Source organism: Lepidochelys kempii, chromosome 1, assembly GCF_965140265.1.
Source record: "Lepidochelys kempii isolate rLepKem1 chromosome 1, rLepKem1.hap2, whole genome shotgun sequence".
In the NCBI taxonomy this organism is placed as follows: domain Eukaryota; kingdom Metazoa; phylum Chordata; order Testudines; family Cheloniidae; genus Lepidochelys; species Lepidochelys kempii.
This window is the reverse complement of record NC_133256.1, coordinates 248,439,385-248,459,608: the sequence shown is the minus strand read 5'-3', so window position 1 is coordinate 248,459,608 and position 20,224 is coordinate 248,439,385. Positions and strand designations below refer to the sequence as shown.

Here is a 20,224-nt window from a genome sequence, read left to right as displayed (position 1 = left end):
TGAGAATTAACAACTACTTATATTTTAGTAACACCTAACCACCTGTAACAGAGGGAGCCTGTGCTAGGTGCAGTACGGAGGTATATCTGAGTCTCGGCCCATCTCTGAGACAACAAGAAACATTTGAAGGATGGAGGAAGGAGATATTCAAATACATACAAATCATGGCAGAAATGGATCCTGAGCACAAGAGAATAGTAGCCTTAAGGATCAGTATGGGGAAGATGTTCCATTCACTGAAGAAAGCATAAATAAATGTATTGAAGGCGTGAAAAAAAAAAAAAATCAAGCCTGGCATTGTTGGTAGAGTAAAAAAAAGTCTGGTGCTGAGGGATGGAGTTTTAAGACCCATAAGGTCTAAGAGTAACTCGCTGATATACTGCATAGTGTATATACAGGTAACATATGAAAAATTAGAAACCTGCTAAAATTATGTTCTTAAAATGTGTGCCAGGCAGGACAAGATACTCCACCCAAGACAAAGGAATGTGTCTCCAAGGTAAATCAAGACAACTGAAAATGTATTTACATAAAAGGTAAAGAAAGCCATCAAGCTAACAAGGGGAGGAAGCAACCACCCAACTATCACTACTAGGGAAGGAACTAGCATGAAGTCTTCACCAGACCATGTGGCATCTCTTCCCAGCAAAAAAAAAAAAAAAAAAAAAAAAAAAAGGGGGGGAACTTTACCAGAGAATACATTTCACAGGTTCACTGGTCTATAAAGAAGGGGGAGCAAACTCAAGTTATCTTTCACCTGAAGAGACAAAGGAACCAAGCACTCTGTCCAGGACCCTTCACAGATCTCAGAGTCTGGTCAGCCATGCTGGAAAAGAGACTTTGTGAACAAGAGAGTCTAATTTGTTAAATAAGGTTTTAGCCTAAAAAGCATATTTTTACTTTTATTTGCTTGTAACCCTTTCTACCTTTATTCCTTACACTGGGTATCACTTAATCCTATGTTCTTTTGTTAAATACACTTGTTTTACTTTTACGATAAACCAATTCAGCACTGTTTGAAGGGAAGGGTGTGTTAACCCCAGTTAAGCTACCTGCCTGCAGTATACTGTCTCTTTAAAAGAGCAACAAACCTAATAACTTCTCTAAGTATTCAGTAAGAGGGCTGGACACTATAGGGCAGTGGCTCTCAACCTATTTACAATTGTGGGACGTATATGCGACCCACAGTGTATTATGTGGGCCGCATCCAATACTACCCGTATGGCCCTGAGGATGTCACATGGGCCACAGCTGTGTGTTGACTGGGCTGCAAGCGGCCCACAGGCTGCAGGTTGAGAACCACTGCTGTAGGGAGACATCTCTGGGGAAGCTGGGGTTCACTCTCTTACCCACAAGGCAAGGTTTGGACTGGCAGAGAGCTGAAGAGTTTGCTGGCAAGGCATACGAGCTTGTGTGTCCGGGAGCTGTCCTACAGCTTAGCAGCAGCAAAACTCACTTGGTGAGGCTAAGATGGGTAACACAGTAATTCACAATTCTCTGAATCCTAGCAGCTTTTCACACATATTTAGCCATGAAAAGAGTACATTAGGGACACGGTATGACAGCAGTTTTGGTGGAGTGAAGAGAACAGATGTCAGATAGAAAGGGATTCAAGACAGAGTACAAGCAGAGCAATTCAAGGCAATGGCTGTAACAGCATGTCAGAGTGAAGGGCTGCAAGTAGGAGAGGCAGTTGGAGTCCAGGGCAACTATTTTGAAGGGAACGGACCAGAAGACAGTAAGGAGCAAAAGGGGCAAAAGAGGGAATGAGGGAAGGTTGATAGGATGGGATGGGGCTGAGGGGCAGGTTTAGAGATGGGAGTTCAAGTGTGAAATCTCAGTATCGGTGACGGTACTGCTCAGAGTTAAGAGTACTGGCCACTAGTATTACTATGCACTTTACAGATTTGAGCCCCACTTGGAAACTTCTTTTTTTGCTCTTTGCCCCATTGAATAAGCTCAGCAAAAGCCACAGCCAAAGAAAAGTTGAAACTTTAGAAAGATATTTCTGGAATGTTTAGAAAATCCAATAACTGTACAATGTGACATGAAAACAGTGATATTTTCCTTTACACTGAGAGGACAACATTTAACTAATAAAAAACAGTTGTTATCCATCATATTCATACAGTCTTTCCTTATGCACAGAGGAAACAAAATTGTAGAAAGCTGTTATGGTCAGCAAAATAACAGTGCTGTATTTAAAGGAAGACAGCCCCATAGTTTGGAGATTCAAAAGGCACATATTCGATGTGCATAGACTAAGTACAGTACTTGAATATAACTGGTATTTCAAAGCCTGATGTGCTACTAGCAATCATTCTAATCAAAGCATGTAAGCAGAGCTGACCAGTGTAAGAAACTGTAAACTAAACCAGTATTTAACACTTATATCAAATCACTGAACGCTGACCATCTTATGGTAAACACATTTGTATCCTTGTTCAATACTAGCTTAAGTCTTATCCAATGCTCCTATACCAGAGTATCACAAAAATTTCATTTTTACTCTGGCAAAGCAGCTGACACCAATAATAAACTTTAGAAATACTAAGGATACGTATCTATTTTCAAACATTTATACTTAATAGAAAAATGGATTTTTAATCTTCTGATTGTTCCAACTGGGCTGAGCAAATTGCACAGTTGCCTTCCAACAAACCAATTAAGGCCTATAAAGATTAGTCTTGCTTCTTCTCAGTGCTTACTGAGGTAGTTTTAAAAATATTATGAGCAGACAGCAAGCACTGTGCCCTATGGCTGATGTGGCCCCTGTTTAGAGCTTTTTCTTTAAAAGAATTAAAAAAAAAAAAAACAACAACGGTTTGCTGTCTTAAAGGATTCTGTTTAGAATGGTGATTCTATGGCCCAATTTTGTGGCTACAGATAATAGATGGCCCAGATATAAGCAATCTTGCCAAGAAACTGCAGCATTTTATAATAGCTTTTGCAGCAGCACTAGTTCAGGTTACACAACTCAAATTTAGTTAAATCCTGGTTTTCACCGACTCAAACTTTCTTAGGGCTTGTTTACACGTACAGAGTTGCAGGGATGCAGCTGCACTGATGCAGCGACGCCGCTGCAGTGTGTCTGGTGAAGACGCTGTATGCCAATAGGCAAGAGCTCTGTCGTCAGCATGATAAAATCACCTCCCCAAGAGGAGGTAGCTATGTTGGTGGTAGAAGCTCTCCTGCCGACATAGTGCTGTCCACACCAGTGCTTATGTTGGTGTAACTTATGTTGCTCGGGGGGTGGTTTATTCACCCCCCTGAGCAACATGAATTATGCCAACATAAGCTGTAGTGTAGAGATAACCTTAGAGTTATCTTTTGGGGCAGAAACGTCCTGTACTTGGCCTCACAACCCAAAGGTGGTTTCTTCTGAGCAAAGTTTGGCAAAATTCATTTGGTCATTTTTACCTAGGAAAGTTCATCAGTGAAGGGACATGACAAGAAAGGTGGAACACTTTAGGGCATTTCTCACAACACAGGAGCTCCCCTCCATTCTGACACACTGCACACCAGTCTTCATTGGGGTCATCCTCTTTTCTGCTGTCTCCAATGTGAGGGGTACCCATCCATGCTGTCTTCCCACTGGATGTATTCTCCTGAAGTATCCCTGGTCGGTCACCTGTGCTATCTGGAGCATCTGTTCTTAAGACTGTTTTGTCAGAAGTGGTATTATGACTGCTATCCAATAGCAGTGAGGTGAGTATGCTTCTTGAAAAGTTGGTCTGTAGGAAAACGCAAAGATACATCTAGATGCCAGGCTGTCAGGTATAATTATCAATGCATAAACACATTGAAAATAAAAACATTACTTTTTTCACATGTATTGTTAGTCAGGCCCCTTATTACCTCTACACAGGAATTATCACTGTTATGGCTTCAGCCAATTTAATACAGCAAACTAGTATAACAGGACCCAAGTAGGTTAGCTCTGACATTTAAAAAACTGCTTCCAATAGAAAACTATAATAATCTTCCAGTAGCAAATAGGTCTTGCACTCCTAAAGTTGAGCATATGCATTAGTAGTAGCAAAATCTCCAAACACCATGTGAAAGAATTTACAGTATTTATAAGATTTCCCCCTACCTCCCAGATCCTCACAGACTATGGTAGTCTGATCATGTCAGTTATTTAGTCATCCCAGTTTATTAAGAAATATAACTTGTTTTGGAATCTCACTTCATCCCTTTTTAAAAAAAACAAAACAAACCCAACAACACACACCCACTAACACATTATGTGCTTCCCTTAAAGTTAACACCTAAGAGTAACGCTCTAACAGAATATTTGTAATTTATTCTATTTCCAGTAGACGAAAACACCCTCCCCAAAACCCAAACTCAGAAGAGATTCTTTATTATTGTTAATATTACATTCCGAGGCCGGGATTCTTCATCTGTTTCTTGCTTCACTATAACAATTGGGAAATCATAGTTCTCGTGGGATGTACCAGACTCCTGTTTAATCCTGATTGGCTCCAACATGACAACAGGGACTCTGTGTGTAGAATCAGCTCCTGGTGGCCTGCTGGAGGAGCCAGAGCTATAGAGGATGAGAAGAGGCAGAAAGAAGAGAAATGAAGTTGCTGGACATCATCTGCACCATTCAAGAGAGCACAGTGCTTTCAGAAAAATCACACCTCTTGTAGTGATTAAGACTCATGACCCTGGAATACTACAGTATTTTCCATTCTCTACATTTTGAGGCTACCGCACTACCCACCATAGAACAAAATCTTCAGGTTTTTTAAAATAGGATAGTAAAAGGGGGGAAATGCTAATCTAATCCTAGGACTGCAGAACTGCTCAGAGTTTTATTTTCTATAGGTCAGAGGTTTGGAATACAGCATTGGTTTGTTTAGGTCCCATGGTGAATGCACTTCTCATTAAACTCCACCCAATACAAATTTTAACAAAACCTAAAAAATAGCAGTATTTTGGGAAGTTTTTGAGAGGAGAACAGTTACATTTTTGGAGAAAGTAAGTGTCATTCCAGCAACGTCCACTCAAACACCACACACTGGACTATATCCAGTCAGGTCCTTCCCTCAGAATCAGGTTCCATGTCACTGCTTTTGTGCATAATCATAACAAAAAGAGAAAGGACATCTTAACCTTAAATTACGATGGAATTTCAATTTAATTCAAAACATAGGAGACTGCACCCTAAAGGAGAAGTTACTTACTATATACAGTAAGTGGAATTATTTGAGATGTTCTGTCCCTACGGATGCTCCACACAAGGATGTGCATTAAGTCCATGCACTCATGACCAGAGATTTTTCAGTTAACAGTGGCCACGGGTCTGCACCTGGGCTGTATGCCTCCTCGTGCCCCAGTAGGACAGCCTATAGGAAGGAGTAGATCCATGCTACTCCAGTTCCTTCTCCACTTTTGAGCATGGTAGGACTCCAATGCAGAGGGGAAAGGAGAGTAGATGGTGGAGCACCCATAGAGACCTAACACCTTGAAGAATTCCAGGTCCTGCCCAAAATAAGTAAACTCTCCATCTTTGAGTTATTGTCCCTATGGGAGCTCCATGTGAGGAAACACCCAAGCAGTACCTCAGTATGGAAGAGAGGGTTCTGAGGAGGTGGATTCAGTACAGCGTAGAATGGCTTCAAAGGCCACATTAACTCTGGAAGCAGACACTAAAGCATATTGTATTAATATAGATAGAATATATGGGTCAAAAGTGTTAAAATAACCCAACTTTAAACAATTATAAACACTGTTGGAGGTTTCTGCCATTAAAGTCTGATCCCCTAAAAGACAGAACAGGACAAGCACGCAATAGGGGAGAGAAAACAGCAGCAAAAATAAAAAAAAATGCAGGTTCTGTCTCCGGAGTTGCCTCTTACTTGCATCCTCACCGCTGGAAAAAACAGGTACAGCACAGTCTTATCAGCTACTTTCAGACTGGCAAACTTGTACCAGCATTGGGATGTTTAGGATATTTAGCTTCCTCTTTCTAGTTGTAGGCTTACAGCAGTGTTGCAAAACAAACAGCCCTGGTGAGCTAAGCCAGGCCCTTGGACAGAAAGAAAAAGGAGAGAGAAAATAAAATAAGTAAGATAGGGAAGGAAAAGTATATGTGGGGGCAGGAAACAATGTCTCTCATTCCAGGTGGTGGTTGGGATTCCGACGGAACTGGTGGTGTGGTGATGTCATCTGGCTTCCTCTCTGTGGCCTGGTCAGGATAATGAAGGCCCAGAGCTCCCAGAGAAGGTGGGGGTGGCAGCCAGATGGTGAAGCTTGCTCCAGTAGCCAATTTTTCTCCCAAAGTTTCTCTGAGGACCCCAGAAGGGAAGTATGGATGGACAGTGTTCCAAATTTTCAGTTTTTACCAATTTTCAGCAATAAAGTATCACTTATTTTAATTAAAGGAGTTCAGTTTTTACTGATTTACACCCGTTTATCAATCCACTCAATTTTTAGGGGGGGGTACTTATTTTTGTTAAACACTAACTTTATGTGATTGTTGTGTCCTGAAGCTCTGAGACTAAAGCAGATCCGCAGTATAAAACACAGAACACATGCGGCGACGGTTGGAAAATCAAATTGGCTCACAAGTAGATGCTGGCCACTTATTTCTTCACATCTGTTTTAGTTTGGCACTGAATTTAAATGATCAATCCTCCACAGATAAAGATAGAGAAGGTAAAAAAAGATAAACATGGGGCAAAACCGCAAATCTATGCCTGAATATCAACAAGAAAAATCAGTGCTTAGAAATTTGCAAGAAAAGTAAAGGTGGGAGTGAAGAGGATGCATTACGCTCCAAGTACTGCAGCATTGAGGTCAAGGTCAATGCTCACACTGACAGAATAAAGAAGCATATCAAGAGCAAGCAACACAAGTAGCTTAAATAAGAAAGTGAGCTTTGGTATAAACAGTCAATATCTGGAGCTTTCACCAGGGTTTTAAATGAAAGAGGACACAGCATGAGTGTGTGCATGCTCTGTTTCGCTGGATAACCGCTGTTAATTGCAGAGGGGCCTATTGGTGACTTAGTGCAACAATACTGTCCAGCAACAAAAACCCTTCCTAATGCAAACAACCTCCCTCATAAGTATCTGAAAGAAAATGATTCTTTAGTATCTAAAACGATGGAATGAATTGATGGAAATTTGGTGTCTGGTCTGATTTTTGACAAGTCTTCTGATGCTTTGGACCGTCCGATTCTTGGCCTTTTGGTTTTTTTATTTCAAAGCGAATAAACCTGCATTATTTTGTGCCAATGGGATATTCATCCCCTCAGCTGACAGCCACTTTGTTGATGCAGCAATAACTGACATGTTTGACATGTACCAAGGGACTTGGGAAAACAGGGCCACAACTAACTTCCTGCATGGCTAAGTTTGCACGGGAGATTAAACTCAACCAGAAACCAGAATTGCTATTATTACCTGTCCTGCTCATCTGACTAACATTGAGCTGCCAGCAGCTACTGCTACAGAAGAAATGAAAGACATGAAATCTTGCATCATTGCATGTGGGGCCATTTTCAAGCACGTGAACAAGTTGAAGGCTTTGTTTTACACAGTGCGAGATGAGTGACAAGCCGACTGCCGATTACCTACTCCTTTTGTGCCACATTGGTGGATGAACTTGTACTTTGCTGCCTGTCATATAAACAACATATGGACTGTGCTAGTGCGTCTCCTGGATCATCCTGAGTTTTTTGGTTCTAAAGCAGAAACTTGGAAGAGACTGGCAAATAACCAAAATAACTGTGTACCAAGGGGATGACGTTCATTGCTGAAAACTTGGAATCACTGTGTGACACAGAAAACTCTGGAGTTACTCCAACTACTGACAACACATTTGCCCCTACAGATGTTTACTAGATCCTGACAGCCAAAATCTCAGAATGGAGCACAAAAGCTGCAGAAGAAACAGCATGAAAACCCAGATGTTTCTGGAAATCCTTGCAACACGAGAACGTCAAAAAAAGAGTTCAAAACCTTCAACACAATGCTCAGCAAGGAATGGGAAACCCAAAGTGTTTGGTGCTGAAGACTCGTTTTGGAATGTCATCCAGGTGTTACACCTCCTTCCTTAAGGTGAATTTTGCAGCAGATTATGGCCATTATGCCAGACTGTTTCCACCATTTGCCACTAAAGATGAAACTTCAAGTCTGAAAGGGGAAATTTACAATTTACCTGAGCATACCTAACCCTGGCTATTTGAAACTCAGTGTGCTGGCTTTTTGGAACAGTCATCAAGACACACTTCCCAACATCAGCGAAGTGGCATGGCAAGCTTTGATTGTACCCCCTGGATCTATTGGTGCAGAGTGCTTATTTTCAAAGTTGGACTACCTCAAAGACAGCACAAGGGGCTCAAAATGAGTGTGGATACTTGGAAGAAAGTTATGCGAGTGTACACAAACCAGGATTTCTTGAAAAGCTATTAGCTCTGACAGAGACCAAAAAATACCTTTGTACATAAAAAAGTTTCAGTTGCACTGTAGTAAAATGTGTATATTATGAACTTTTTTTGTTTTTCTTTTTTCTTGCTTTTTATTCTTTTTTTTAAAACCGATTTTATCCTGGTTTTAATGTTTGGAAAATAAACACTGAAAAATTCCTGGATTTCTTTCCTTTTTACAAATAAAAACTGAAATCGTGGAACACTATGGATAGGATAACCCATTCTCCTCCTCATTTTGCCCACTAATCAGGCCTAGTTTTCGACACATCAATTTTGGTCCATAGAAAACAAGTATGGAACTGAAAATCTAAGGATGATCTTAACACAGTCCTTAATTTGGAATCTCACTTTTGCACCTTTTCCCTTCAACTTTTGTTATAAGTTATTGTGACATCTTATGAACTTAAACTCTTTTTTTTTTCCATTTGAGCTCACATTTAGAGTAAGTTTGTAGGTCCATACATCATGTTCTGAGAACGTGTGAACAGAAGACCAGGTGGCTGTCTTACAAATGTTCTTGATGGGTACCTTTCTGAGGAATACTATGGAAATGGATTGAGCCCTAGTGGAATGAGCAGTGACTTTAAGAGGGCGTGTATCCCAGAGGACTCATAGCATGTCAAAATACACCCCAAAACCCATTTAGATATTCTGAATAGAAATAGAATGATCCCTCATCCTCTCAGCAAAGGAAATGAAGAATCTAAGGAAAACCCTAAAGGGCTTAATCTGGTGAAGGTAGAAGGCCAGCGTTGTTCTTTTCTATAGGCTATAGAGACTGGATTATTCCCTGGAAAGGTAAGGCTTGGGGTAAAATAACTGGCAATTGAATATCCTGACTGATTTGGACTTCTAATGACACTCTAGGGAAGAAACAAGAATGGGAATGCAACGTAGCTTTGTCTGGATAAAACACTGTATATGGTGGGTCAGCCATGAGGGCTTCCAGTTCCCCAGCCATTCTGGGCAAAGTCATTGCCACAAAAAATGAAAACTTGACGGACAGATGCAGGAACAAGCAAGTTGCCTTGGGCTCAAAAGTGGGCCCTCTTAATGTGTTAAATGGCAAATGGAGGTCCCTTGGTAGAGCAGGGTCCTACACTGAAGGAAACTGATTAAGGAAGCTGTTAAGAAATTTCACAGACTCCGATTCCAAGGCCAGAAGGGACCTTTGTGTTAATTTAGTCTGACCTCCTCCTGAATAATACAGGCCACTGAACTTTTCCAAAATAATTCCTAAAGCAGATCTTTTAGAAAAGCATGCAATCTTGATTTTAAAATTCTCAATGAAGGAGAATCCACCACAACCCTTGGTAAATTTTTCCAGTGGTTAATTACTATTAAAAATGTATTAATTCCAGTTTGAATTTGTCTAGCTTCAACTTCCAGACATTGGATTGTGTTATTCTTTTTTCTACTAGATTGATTAGCCCTAGATTGAAATATTTGTTCCCATGTAGGTACTTATAGACTATAAATCAACTCACACAATAACCATCTCTTTGTCAAGCTAAATAGATTGAGCTCCTTGAGTCTATCACTATAAAACATGTTTTCCAACCCTGTAATCATTCTTGTAGCTCTTCTCTGAACTCTCTCCAATTTACCAATATTCTTCTTGAATTGTCAACACCAGAAGTGGACAATACTCCAGCAGTGGGTGCACCAGTGCTAAACGGAGGTAAAAAAACCTCTATTCCTATTTGAGGTTCCCTTGTTTATACATCCCAGGATTGCATTAGTTCTATAGGTCACAATCACACGGGGACCTCATCTTCCTGGCAGCTCCAGTGGGCTTGGGCTGGGCAAGGGGCTCCTCTCCCCCGGCAAGTCTGGGGCAGGTCTGCGCTAGGGCTGGCGGGGACAGGCGCTCTCTCCGCCGCAGCAGGTCTGGGGGAGAAGCATCTCTCATCAGGCGTGCGGCTTAATAGGCAGCTGCGTAGCCACACAGCTTAGAGGGGACTTAGACCACAACCTCCAAATCTTTCAGAGTTACTGCTCCCCAGGATAGTGTTCCCCCTCATGCAAGGACAGAACTACATTCTTTGTTCCTAGATGTATACATTTATATTTAGCTACGTTAAAACACATTGTTTGCTTGCATCCAGTTTACCAAGAAATCCAAATTCCTCTGAATCAGTGACCTGTCCTCTTCATGAATTACACACCTACTCAATTATTGGGCCATCTGCAAACCTTATCAGTGATGATTTTATGTTTTCTTCCACATCATTGATAAAATTGTTAAATAGCATAGTACCAAGAACCGATCCCTGTGGAACCCCACTGAAAACACATCCGCTCAATGACTATTCCCCATTTACAATTACATTGAGACTTATCAGTTAGCCAGTTTTTAATCAAGTTAATGTGTGTCAAGTTAAATTTATATTGGTCTAGTTATTTAATCAAAATGTCATGGTTGTAGGATGTGCGAAGAATTAAGCCTTGTCTACACTACAGGGGAAATTCAATCTAAGCTACGCAATTTGAGTTACCTGAATAGCGTAACTCAAATAGACGTAGCTTAGATCTACTTACCGTGGGGTCCACACTACGCGATGTCATCAACTCCACCCAGTCTTCTTGATCCGGTAGAGTACAGGAGTCGATGGGAGAGTGATCTGCAGTCAATTTAGTGGGTCTTCACTAGACAAGTGCTGAAAATCCTTCATTTGGAAAGTGGAATGCTGTGGTAGCAACTAAGTGACCACTGACAGAGCTCTGGGACAAACCCAGCAGATTTTAGATTCAGACGGTAATAGAGAATGAACATAAGGGAAGATTTGGAAGGAGATATGGGGGTTTGGGCGCATCAAATCTGGCAATATTTCCACTTCTGCAGGTACCAGTGATAGGCCTGCTCATTCTGGAGAGACCTGGTGATGTCAGACTGTGCCAGGTGAGATGGTTTCTTCAAAGACTCCATATTCTTCGAGGAGTTCTTCCATTTAGGGAAGTCCAACAACAGTACCAACATCTTAGCACTATGCCCAGTGGGAGACTCACTGATAGCTACACCAGGACATGAGGTCTCCCTAATCCCAGGTCCAAATGAAGACTTTTCTCTCTCCTCTTAGTCTATCGGGGAGTGAGGTCTCTTATGTTTGGCAGTCTTCTGAGAGACCAAATCTAGCTCCTGGTTTCTGGAATTCAGAGCAGAGCACATGAAGTCTCTGGAGTACTCTGTGGGGCTGAATCTGATGTACAAAATGGGAAGTTGGATCCCGCAGGTCTAAGGGAGCACTCCATGAGGAGCAGTTTTAAATAGTCTTCCCTCAGTTTACAAGATCTGCTCTTGAATCCTGCATCTGGACAGGATCTGGGCTTCTGCAAGGGAGTGGAGGCAGCTCGCATTTCCATCACTGAGGGGAAGGACCTGTGGCAGGTCTAGCAAGGCTTGAATCCTAGGGCCTTGGGGCATAACCTGCTAAGCAAGCCACTGGCCAAGACGACCTGAGGACAAAAGGACCTGACCTTAAACAAAAAAAAAGGAGTGTGGCACAGGAAGGGGAGGGACAGAATAGAAGCACAAACCCTGCTAAGAAACAAAAACTAAAAGAAGCTACTAAGAATATAAAGAAGCAACTGCCTCAGCTAGATAGCAGACACTACACAACTCCATGTTGAGCTATGGGCAACTGAGAAGGTATTGGAGTGGTGCAGGTCCGCTCCTTCCTACATGCCCTCATACCCGAGTACACAGAGGCATCGACCTGCAGACACTGCTAACAGAAAAGTCTCTGGTCAAGAGCATACAGGTGCATGCACATCACATGGAGCTCCTACAGGGACAATCTCTTGAACTAAAACTTATTTATTTTGTGAGAGTAGATTTTGCAGATATCTAATGTAGTTCAAAATTTATGTATAAATAAAACTTTTAACTTGGACCTCATAAGAATATACGGACCCTTCATGACTTTTACTATATAAATAAAACAACAAGAAATATTCTGTTAAAAGTATCTGAACTTCCACTTCCAGCAGCACGAACATATTCTCTGCTTTTTCTCAACATGAAAAATTAACTCTATATTAATTGTATGCCCTGATTTACTGGAACACATTAACAGACCTGCTCTTCAGACAGCATTGTCTAACTATTTGTTCATGAATATTCCATCATTTCTAAGGCTGTCAAGCAATTTAAAAAATTAAATCGCAATTAATCACACTGTTAAATAACAGAATACCATTTATTTAAATATTTTTGGATGTTTTCTACATTTTTAAATATATTGATTTCAATTACAACACAGAATACAAGTGTACAGTGCTCACTTTATATTTATTTTTTATTACAAGTATTTGCACTGTAAAAAAAATTAGTATTTTTCAATTCACCTAATACAAGTACTGTAGTGCAATCTCTTTATCGTGAAAGTTGAACTTACAAATCTAGAATTATGTACAAAAAAAAACTGCATTCAAAAATAAAACACTGTAAAATTTTAGTGCCTGCAAGTCCACTCAGTCCTACTTCTTGTTCAACAAATCACTCAGACAAACAAGTTTAACATTTGCAGGAGATAATGCTGCCCGCTTCTTGTTTACAATGTCACCTGAAAATGAGAACAGGCATCCTCATGGCACTGTTGTAGCTGGCATTGCAAGACATTTACATGTCAAATGCGCTGATATGTCCCTCCATGCTTCAACCACCATTCCAGGGGACATGCATCCATGCTGACGACAGGTTCTGACCGATAACAATCCAAAGCAGTGCAGACCAACACATGTTCATTTTCATTATTTGAGTCAAGATGCCACCAGCAGACAGATTTTCTTTTTTGGTGGTTCAGGTTCTGTAGTTTCCTCAGAGTGTTGATCTTTTAAGACTTTTTAAAAGCATGCGCTACACCTCGTCCCTCTCAGATTTTGGAAGGCACTTCAGATTCTTAAACCTTGGGCCGAGTGCTAAAGCTATATTTTGAAATCTCACATTGGTACCTTCTTTGCGTTTTGTCAAATCTGCAGTGAAAGTGTTCTTACAATGAACAATGTGCTGGGTCATCATCCACGACTACTATAACATGAAATATATGGCAGAATGCGGGTAAAACAGAGCAGGGGACATACAATTCTCCCCCCTAAGGAGTTCGCTCACAAATTTAATTAACGCCTTTTTTTTTAATCAAGCGTCATCATCATGGAAGCATGTCCTCTGGAATGGTGGCCAAAGAACAAAGGGACATACAAACGTTTAGCATATCTGGCATGTAAATACCTTGCAATGCCAGCTACAAAAAATGCCATGCAAATGTCTGTTCTCACTTTCTGGTGACACTGTAAATAAGAAGAGGGCAACATTATCTCCTGTTAATGTAAACAAACTTGTTTGTCTTAGCGATTGGCAGAACAAGAAGTAAGACTGAGTGGACTTGTAGGCTCTGAAGTTTTACACAGTTTTGTTTTTGAGTGCAGTTATGTAACAAAAAAAATCTACATTTGTAAGTTGCACTTTCAGAACAAAGACTGCACTACAGTACTTGTATGAGGTGAACTGAAAAATACTATTTCTTTTATCATTTTTACAGTGCAAAAATCTGTAATAAAATTATATATAATTTGATTTCAATTACAACACAGAATAATAATATATGTGAAAATTGTAGAAAACATTCAAAATATTTAATAAATTTCAGTTGTTATCCGATGAAGTGAGCTGTAGCTCACGAAAGCTTATGCTCAAATAAATTGGTTAGTCTCTAAGGTGCCACAAGTACTCCTTTTCTTTTTGCAAATGCAGACTAACACGGCTGTTACTTTGAAACCAGTTGTTATTCTATAGTTTAACAGTGCAATTAAAACTGCAATTAATTAACTGCAATTAATTGACAGCCCTAATCATTTCTTTATTTTTGTGTCTCAAAATATCTAGTACTCACTTAACTGACCGCATCATGGTTAAAGCTTCCTATTTATAATCCTCTCTATAAAGCTGATTCCTCAAATCTGAAGTTACTTATGGTTCAGTGAGGATTTTCTGCTTCAGACTTTAAAAGAAACAGTTGTGTAACTGTCATGAACTTTACACCATTATTTACAGTACACGGTTATCAAAACATCTGATCAAGCTGTCAATCTCACAGCTACCATATGTTTAACACATTACAAGTCTTTAATGTGCCATTAAAAATTAGATATGAAATTAGAACTAAATTTTAGGCCTTGAAGAGTATTACAATAAAGCCATCAGAAATGCTCTCTCAGACGAAATAACATGGCAAACCTCGACATAGATTACTGGTGAAAGCTTCTGTCAACTGCGGTCACATGCATATAGTGTCCTTTGAGATTGAAGCTATGTTTTTTTCAACTGGTCTGCTTACCTGCCTCTGCTTCCAACACTGGAGGCACTGGGTGAGCGAATTGGAGGGTGGACACTGGTCATAGTTACTGGTCCTAAAAAACAGGTTAAATTAGAAAAAAACCAACCAGGTTTGTTCATACAAGAAGTCTTGCATTTAATTTTCTGTCAGAGAAGTACATAGAGATTTGTGTATAAGTATTCATTTTGATCTCTTGATATTGATTGTTCAGACCACCCTACACATTCTATTTGTAAAACAGACCAGAATATGCTTCTTCCTCACCTCTACTGTGACTTTGGTCATTCTTTACTCATTTAACCCAAGTCTAGAAAAGAATGAGACATCTTATCCTGCACATTTCCAATCCAGAGTATTTGTTCACTCTTTTTATTTAAAAAGTATTAGAGAAGGCAAAATAATGAAATTCAGAGAGAGTGAATATGCACGCACTTACTGACAGATGGAAAAATCACCACCCGCTAAGTGGCAAAAAGAATTATTTTACTGCTGTAGGTATGTTCATTGGAAAGATATGCTTCACAAGCAGCAAATACATAGCTGTAATACAGGAATGTATAAAGTGCTAATTTAACTAACTACTGGAACTAGGAAAGGAGTAACCTCAGGAAGTCTGACATTTTGCGATGTTCACAGCTTCTGCACTGTATTTGTGTTCTTTCAACCCACAACTAAACACTTCTCCGTCTGATATCACAATAGCAGAGTTCCCTCTCTAACCACAACCTCATCTTCCATCTGTCCTCTGCTCTTATACCTCTGACCTCCAATCTAACTTCCATGACTTCAGCATTCCCAGACCACTCTGCTGTAGGACTCAGCTGTCAGTGGCTCAACTCAATTCTCTCCATCATACTGTACTCCTTCACCTGTCTCTCGCACAGTAAAATCCATTCCACTAACCCAATTTCCTCTTCCTCCACTCATGAGCACCCCTGAAGAAAGTCCCAGAGGCAAGAACCTCCTCCGTAACAAACTTATACTCCCCTCCTGCAATTTCCTCACCTTTCTCCTTAACCTCACAGTCCCATTAGGTACCTTTACCACACAATATAACACATTATGATATTCCTCATCCTAGATCCTACCTTGTACAACTACCACCTCATGTCCCTCTCCCTGACTTGGATCTTAATCCTCCTACCACCACAACTCAGGTTTCCAGCTTCCCCACTCCACTGTAATTGCTTTAACTTAAGTTAATTGTCTTTAACTACCTCTTCATGGTCAAACCTTGGTGTTTCTACTCTATCCTCATCCTCCTCAACCTTTCAGCCATCTCAGATAGCTGATCATACTCCATCTTCTTAAATTGTTACCTTCCCATTGTTTTCACAACTCTGTACTCTTAGTTTTCCCATCTCTATAGTCATTCATTCAGCCTTTCAATGGCTGAACCTCCTTCTCTTTTCCTCCACTAGTTTCCAGGCCACTAACAGACCACTTTTATTTTCTCTCTCTACATCTTTTCCTCATCTACTCATATGATGCAACAATTTTCTCTGCACAGTTGACTACAAAATTTCTCTCTCCACCCAATTCTTCATTAGTTCGTTGCTCTGACCTTTCTGATTCCCTTGCCATCAACGAAAGCAAAACATAGCCCAAACCAAATTCTGTCTCCCCTTACAAGTCCTCCATGCTACTTAACTCTCTCTGTCACAGTAGACATCATCACCATTATACCTATCACTCAGGCTTGTAACTTGGTTACCAACTTTGACTCCATTCTCTGCCTAGAGCTTCACATCACAGCTATCTAAATCTTGTGGCTCACATGCTCAGGGTCTAACTGATCTCCATATGGGGGGTTGAGATGAAATTTTCGTCTCAGTTTGGCAGTGACTGTGGAGAGGTGAGGGGTTCGCCTTCCTCTGCAGTGTATGGGTACAGGTCACTTACCAGGATTATCTGGGTATATCAGTTACCTGTTAGTATGGGGGGCCTGGGTATTGATGTAATTCTGTCCCTCCTGTTCTCTCCTTGTGGCACTTAATAGCAAAGTTGCCTATGGGCTGTAATACTTTGGTATAATTTCAGTTGTTGGGTTTAGTGTGCGAGTGCTGAATGGTCATGGTGGCCTGTGATACACAGGAGGTCAGACTAGATCTGATCTTTTAATCTCTGACCACAAAGATAAAACTCTTAGTTAGGCCCTCATCTCCCATTTGATCAATGCCAGCCTTCTCCCTTGCCCTGAATTTGTCAGTATGTCGTAATAAGCTAGAAGGCATGATGATAATAATACATTAAGTCAGAGATGGGCAAAATACAGCCCACAGGCCATATCTGGCCCACGGGACTGTGCTGCCCGGCCCCTGAGCTCCCGAACGGGGAGGCTAGCCCCTGGCCCCTCCCCGCAGCCACGCCAGCAGCGCAGTTTGTGCCCGTCCACCTCCCTGGCTTTCCAGTAAGCCTGTCCCGCTGTTCTGAGTGGCATGGTAAGGGGGCAGAGGGAGGGGGGTTGGATAAGGGGCAGGAGGTCCCAGAGGGCAGACAGGGGGCGGTTGGATGGAGCGGAGGTTCGGGGGCAGGGGAGCAGTCAGGAGACAGGGAGCAGGGGCGGTTGGATAGGGGGTGAGGTCCTGGGGGGGGGGCAGTTAGGGATGGGGGTCCTGGGAGGGGGCGGTAAGGGGACAAGGAGTGGAGGGGGGTTGGATGGCTCAGGGGTCCCGGGGGGGCCTGTCAGGGGGTGGGGCAGTCAGGGGACAGGGAGCAGGAGGGGTTGGATGGGGGTGGGGGTGGTTAGGGGCGGTCAGGGAACAAGAAGTGGGAGGGGTGGTTGGATAGGTCGGGCGTTCTGAAGGACGTTGTCAGGGGGCAGGAAGTGGGAGAGGGCAGCTAGAGGGCAGGGGACAGGCTGTTTGCGGAGACAGAGCCTTCCTTACCTGGCCCTCCATATTATTTCGCAACCCAGATGTGGCCCTCGGGCCAAAAAGTTTGCCCACCCCTGCATTAAGTTGATAAATGGGAACTCAGATCAGGGAGTAAAGTGCTAGATTCCCCACCACACCATTTAAAATCAGGTTAATCACCATACCCAAGAGGCCCGGAGATGGCACTGATGAATTTGGTGACTGGACGGTTCTGTTTGAAGGGGGTTTTGGCTGGCTCTGCTCCACAATACCATCTTTCCTTACAATGTTATCCAGTGTAATGTTTCCCGAACACTCAATCTAAAAGACGCAAGAAGGGAGGTTATTGTTAAGACAAAAATACTGTGATCAATATAGACACCTTATCTTAGTTTGCACTTCCACACCCTCTTTCAACATGCTCATTTATTTCATTTAATTAAAAAAGAACATGCAAATATATACAATTCAAAGAATTAATTCAGGAATCACCCAATAAGCAACCCAACACATTCCACATCCTGGCCAGAGGACATGCATATTCAGTAGAAAAGGTACACAGTGTCAGCTAAGTGGTTATGTCTTTTCAGCCATGACACATGAGGACAGAAAAATGAGACACCTGTTTTAGAGCAAAACCAGTTCCAATTTATCATCCCAGCCCACTGAAATTGTCACACATGCTGCAGGATTAGAGAAATGGCCTTTGAAACACAAATACTCTAAATAAGAGCGTTTGGCTAGAAAACACAAATAACTTTAGGATCATACTTTTCTAAAGCATTCACATGGCAAGCTGCACCTTGCAAATCCACCTGTAGAGGCTGCACTGACCTTTGACACTATAGATTAGTGTGATGATATGACTACTGTGAAGTGTTCCAAAAAGCACATTACATTGTTCTTAATCACTACTAATATGGTGAGGTATCCAATAGCATGTATTCAATGATACACAAGTGAAACAGAGCTGCTGATAGTCTTGTACATGAAGAACAATGTTAAAGTACTTGTCATGGATTCAAATTACATGTTTATGATTGCAGAGTGTGATGTGTTTTGAGTGTGTTAACTAAGTATCTTAAAACAATTTTAAATGGTGGGGTATCCAGTTCTCATTACATTGTCCTATCACAATGCCTCTGCCAATGTTTTCAATTAAAAAAATAAAAGATAAAAAGGTTATCCAAGATCCGAGAGCAACTCAGAAGGACCAGGAGACAGGAGGAAGAAACAGGGATGAATAGCAAATTACCGCTGAAATGATATGAAATTTCAGTTATTCATAAACTGTTGAGACCTGTTAAAGTGCACTTTTCTTGTTTCTGACACAATGAAGTAGATCGCTTAAAGTTCAAAATATCTAATTTGGCCCTCTGATAAAGATGTAGTAATCTGAAGAGACTCTTGCTGTATTCCAGTTCAAAGTCTATTAGATAAAACACAGCAAGATTATGACACTGCTTCCCCTCCTACCACACACAAATTGTGGGAGATGAGCTCCTAACACCCATTCCCACCCATATGAAAAAAAAATACTGAATGCGCTGATGAAGAAAAATTATTTCAGCCTAGCACTGTATATTAATATCTACATGGGACAGACTTTCAATTATATAGAAACCTCAGTAATATAGTACTGAGACCCTAGATTTATAGCATGTACTATTACATGTTCTGGGTACTGATGACCAAAGCTGAGGAAACTCATTTTTTATTAGCAGCAACTGAAGAATTTGACAGATGAAGGCTAGTAGGTGTCTACATAAAAAGAGTACAATTGCGTTTTTCATTCTTACTCTTCCTGCCAGTTCTAAATCCCTTAAAGGCAGTGCCTCCAGAACAGTGCAGGAGCACTGTCTCCAGGACCATGTAGGAAAATTGAACTGTTGCTTTCTATATTGTACCAGTTTGGTAGGCAGAGAAAGAATTTCAGTGTCAAAGACCTTTCCACTGATCACCTTTTGCAAACAATTCACTTTAAAATAAAAGCTATAAACCATTGCTTGTGTGTTACTCTTACATCAGGAAGAGAAGGTAGGGTATAGGAACTACCGACTGGAGAACTCAGATCTATCATGGGTGGACCAAATGTCTTCCCATCATACCCTGCAGCACTAGTAACAGTGGGACTGGAAGGGGTGGATGTAGTGCTGCTTGCAGTTGACGGAGCAGCTGATGCTTGTCCACTGCTTATCTGCCACTAAAAAAAAACAAAACAAAAAAACAAAAAACAACAACCAGAATTCATCATTGTTCTTTGCGTGGTAGAAGACATCTATTACATACACTGACACTAACATGTTTGAACTAAGCAAGCAGCAACACAAAAGCAGAATGAGTTGAAGTTAGAACTGAAATTCATATTTGCTTTGTAGCCTCAAATCATGACTCACTAGAAATGGGAAAAAAGAGAAATAAGAGGTAGGACAAATGTATGAGATTTTTAAAACTTAAAATTTATTTCCTGCTGATAACATGCATTAGTATTTACACGTGAGAACATGCACAATGTTGCAGAGGGACAGAATAGTTTTAGTGGAATAAATGCACTACCGACAATGGGCTGAAGGTGAAAAGCTGCTCCT

The 20,224-nt window shown here is 41.1% G+C and overlaps 2 protein-coding genes across 10 annotated transcripts in view; one reads left to right on the top strand and one right to left on the bottom strand.

Moving 5' to 3' along the window:
* The window catches only part of TRIM24 (tripartite motif containing 24), a 138,121-nt gene that overhangs the window by 11,112 nt on the left and 106,785 nt on the right, over positions 1 to 20,224 (bottom strand). For 5 of the 6 annotated variants that reach the window (XR_012156085.1, XM_073322713.1, XM_073322719.1 and 2 more), the window contains 6 exons: positions 19,660 to 19,839; positions 17,822 to 17,957; positions 14,782 to 14,854; positions 4,384 to 4,552; positions 3,421 to 3,734; positions 758 to 826 (listed from right to left, as the gene is read on the bottom strand). Coding sequence is in view for 5 of the 6 variants with exons in the window: in XM_073322713.1 (XP_073178814.1) it covers positions 758 to 826; positions 3,421 to 3,734; positions 4,384 to 4,552; positions 14,782 to 14,854; positions 17,822 to 17,957; positions 19,660 to 19,839 (941 nt within the window). In the remaining variant the exon portion in view is untranslated. The remainder of the gene's footprint in view (positions 1 to 757; positions 827 to 3,420; positions 3,735 to 4,383; positions 4,553 to 14,781; positions 14,855 to 17,821; positions 17,958 to 19,659; positions 19,840 to 20,224) is intronic. The other variant, XM_073322728.1, reaches the window with a different exon arrangement.
* SVOPL (SVOP like) overlaps positions 1 to 20,224 on the top strand; it is a 72,765-nt gene that overhangs the window by 47,181 nt on the left and 5,360 nt on the right. For 3 of the 4 annotated variants that reach the window (XR_012156089.1, XR_012156086.1, XR_012156090.1), the window contains one exon: positions 455 to 2,371. The exons of the other annotated variant lie outside the window; for it this stretch is intronic. The gene's annotated coding sequence lies outside the window, so the exon portion shown is untranslated. Of the gene's footprint in view, positions 1 to 454; positions 2,372 to 20,224 lie in introns of those variants that run through there. 4 annotated transcript variants of the gene reach the window in all.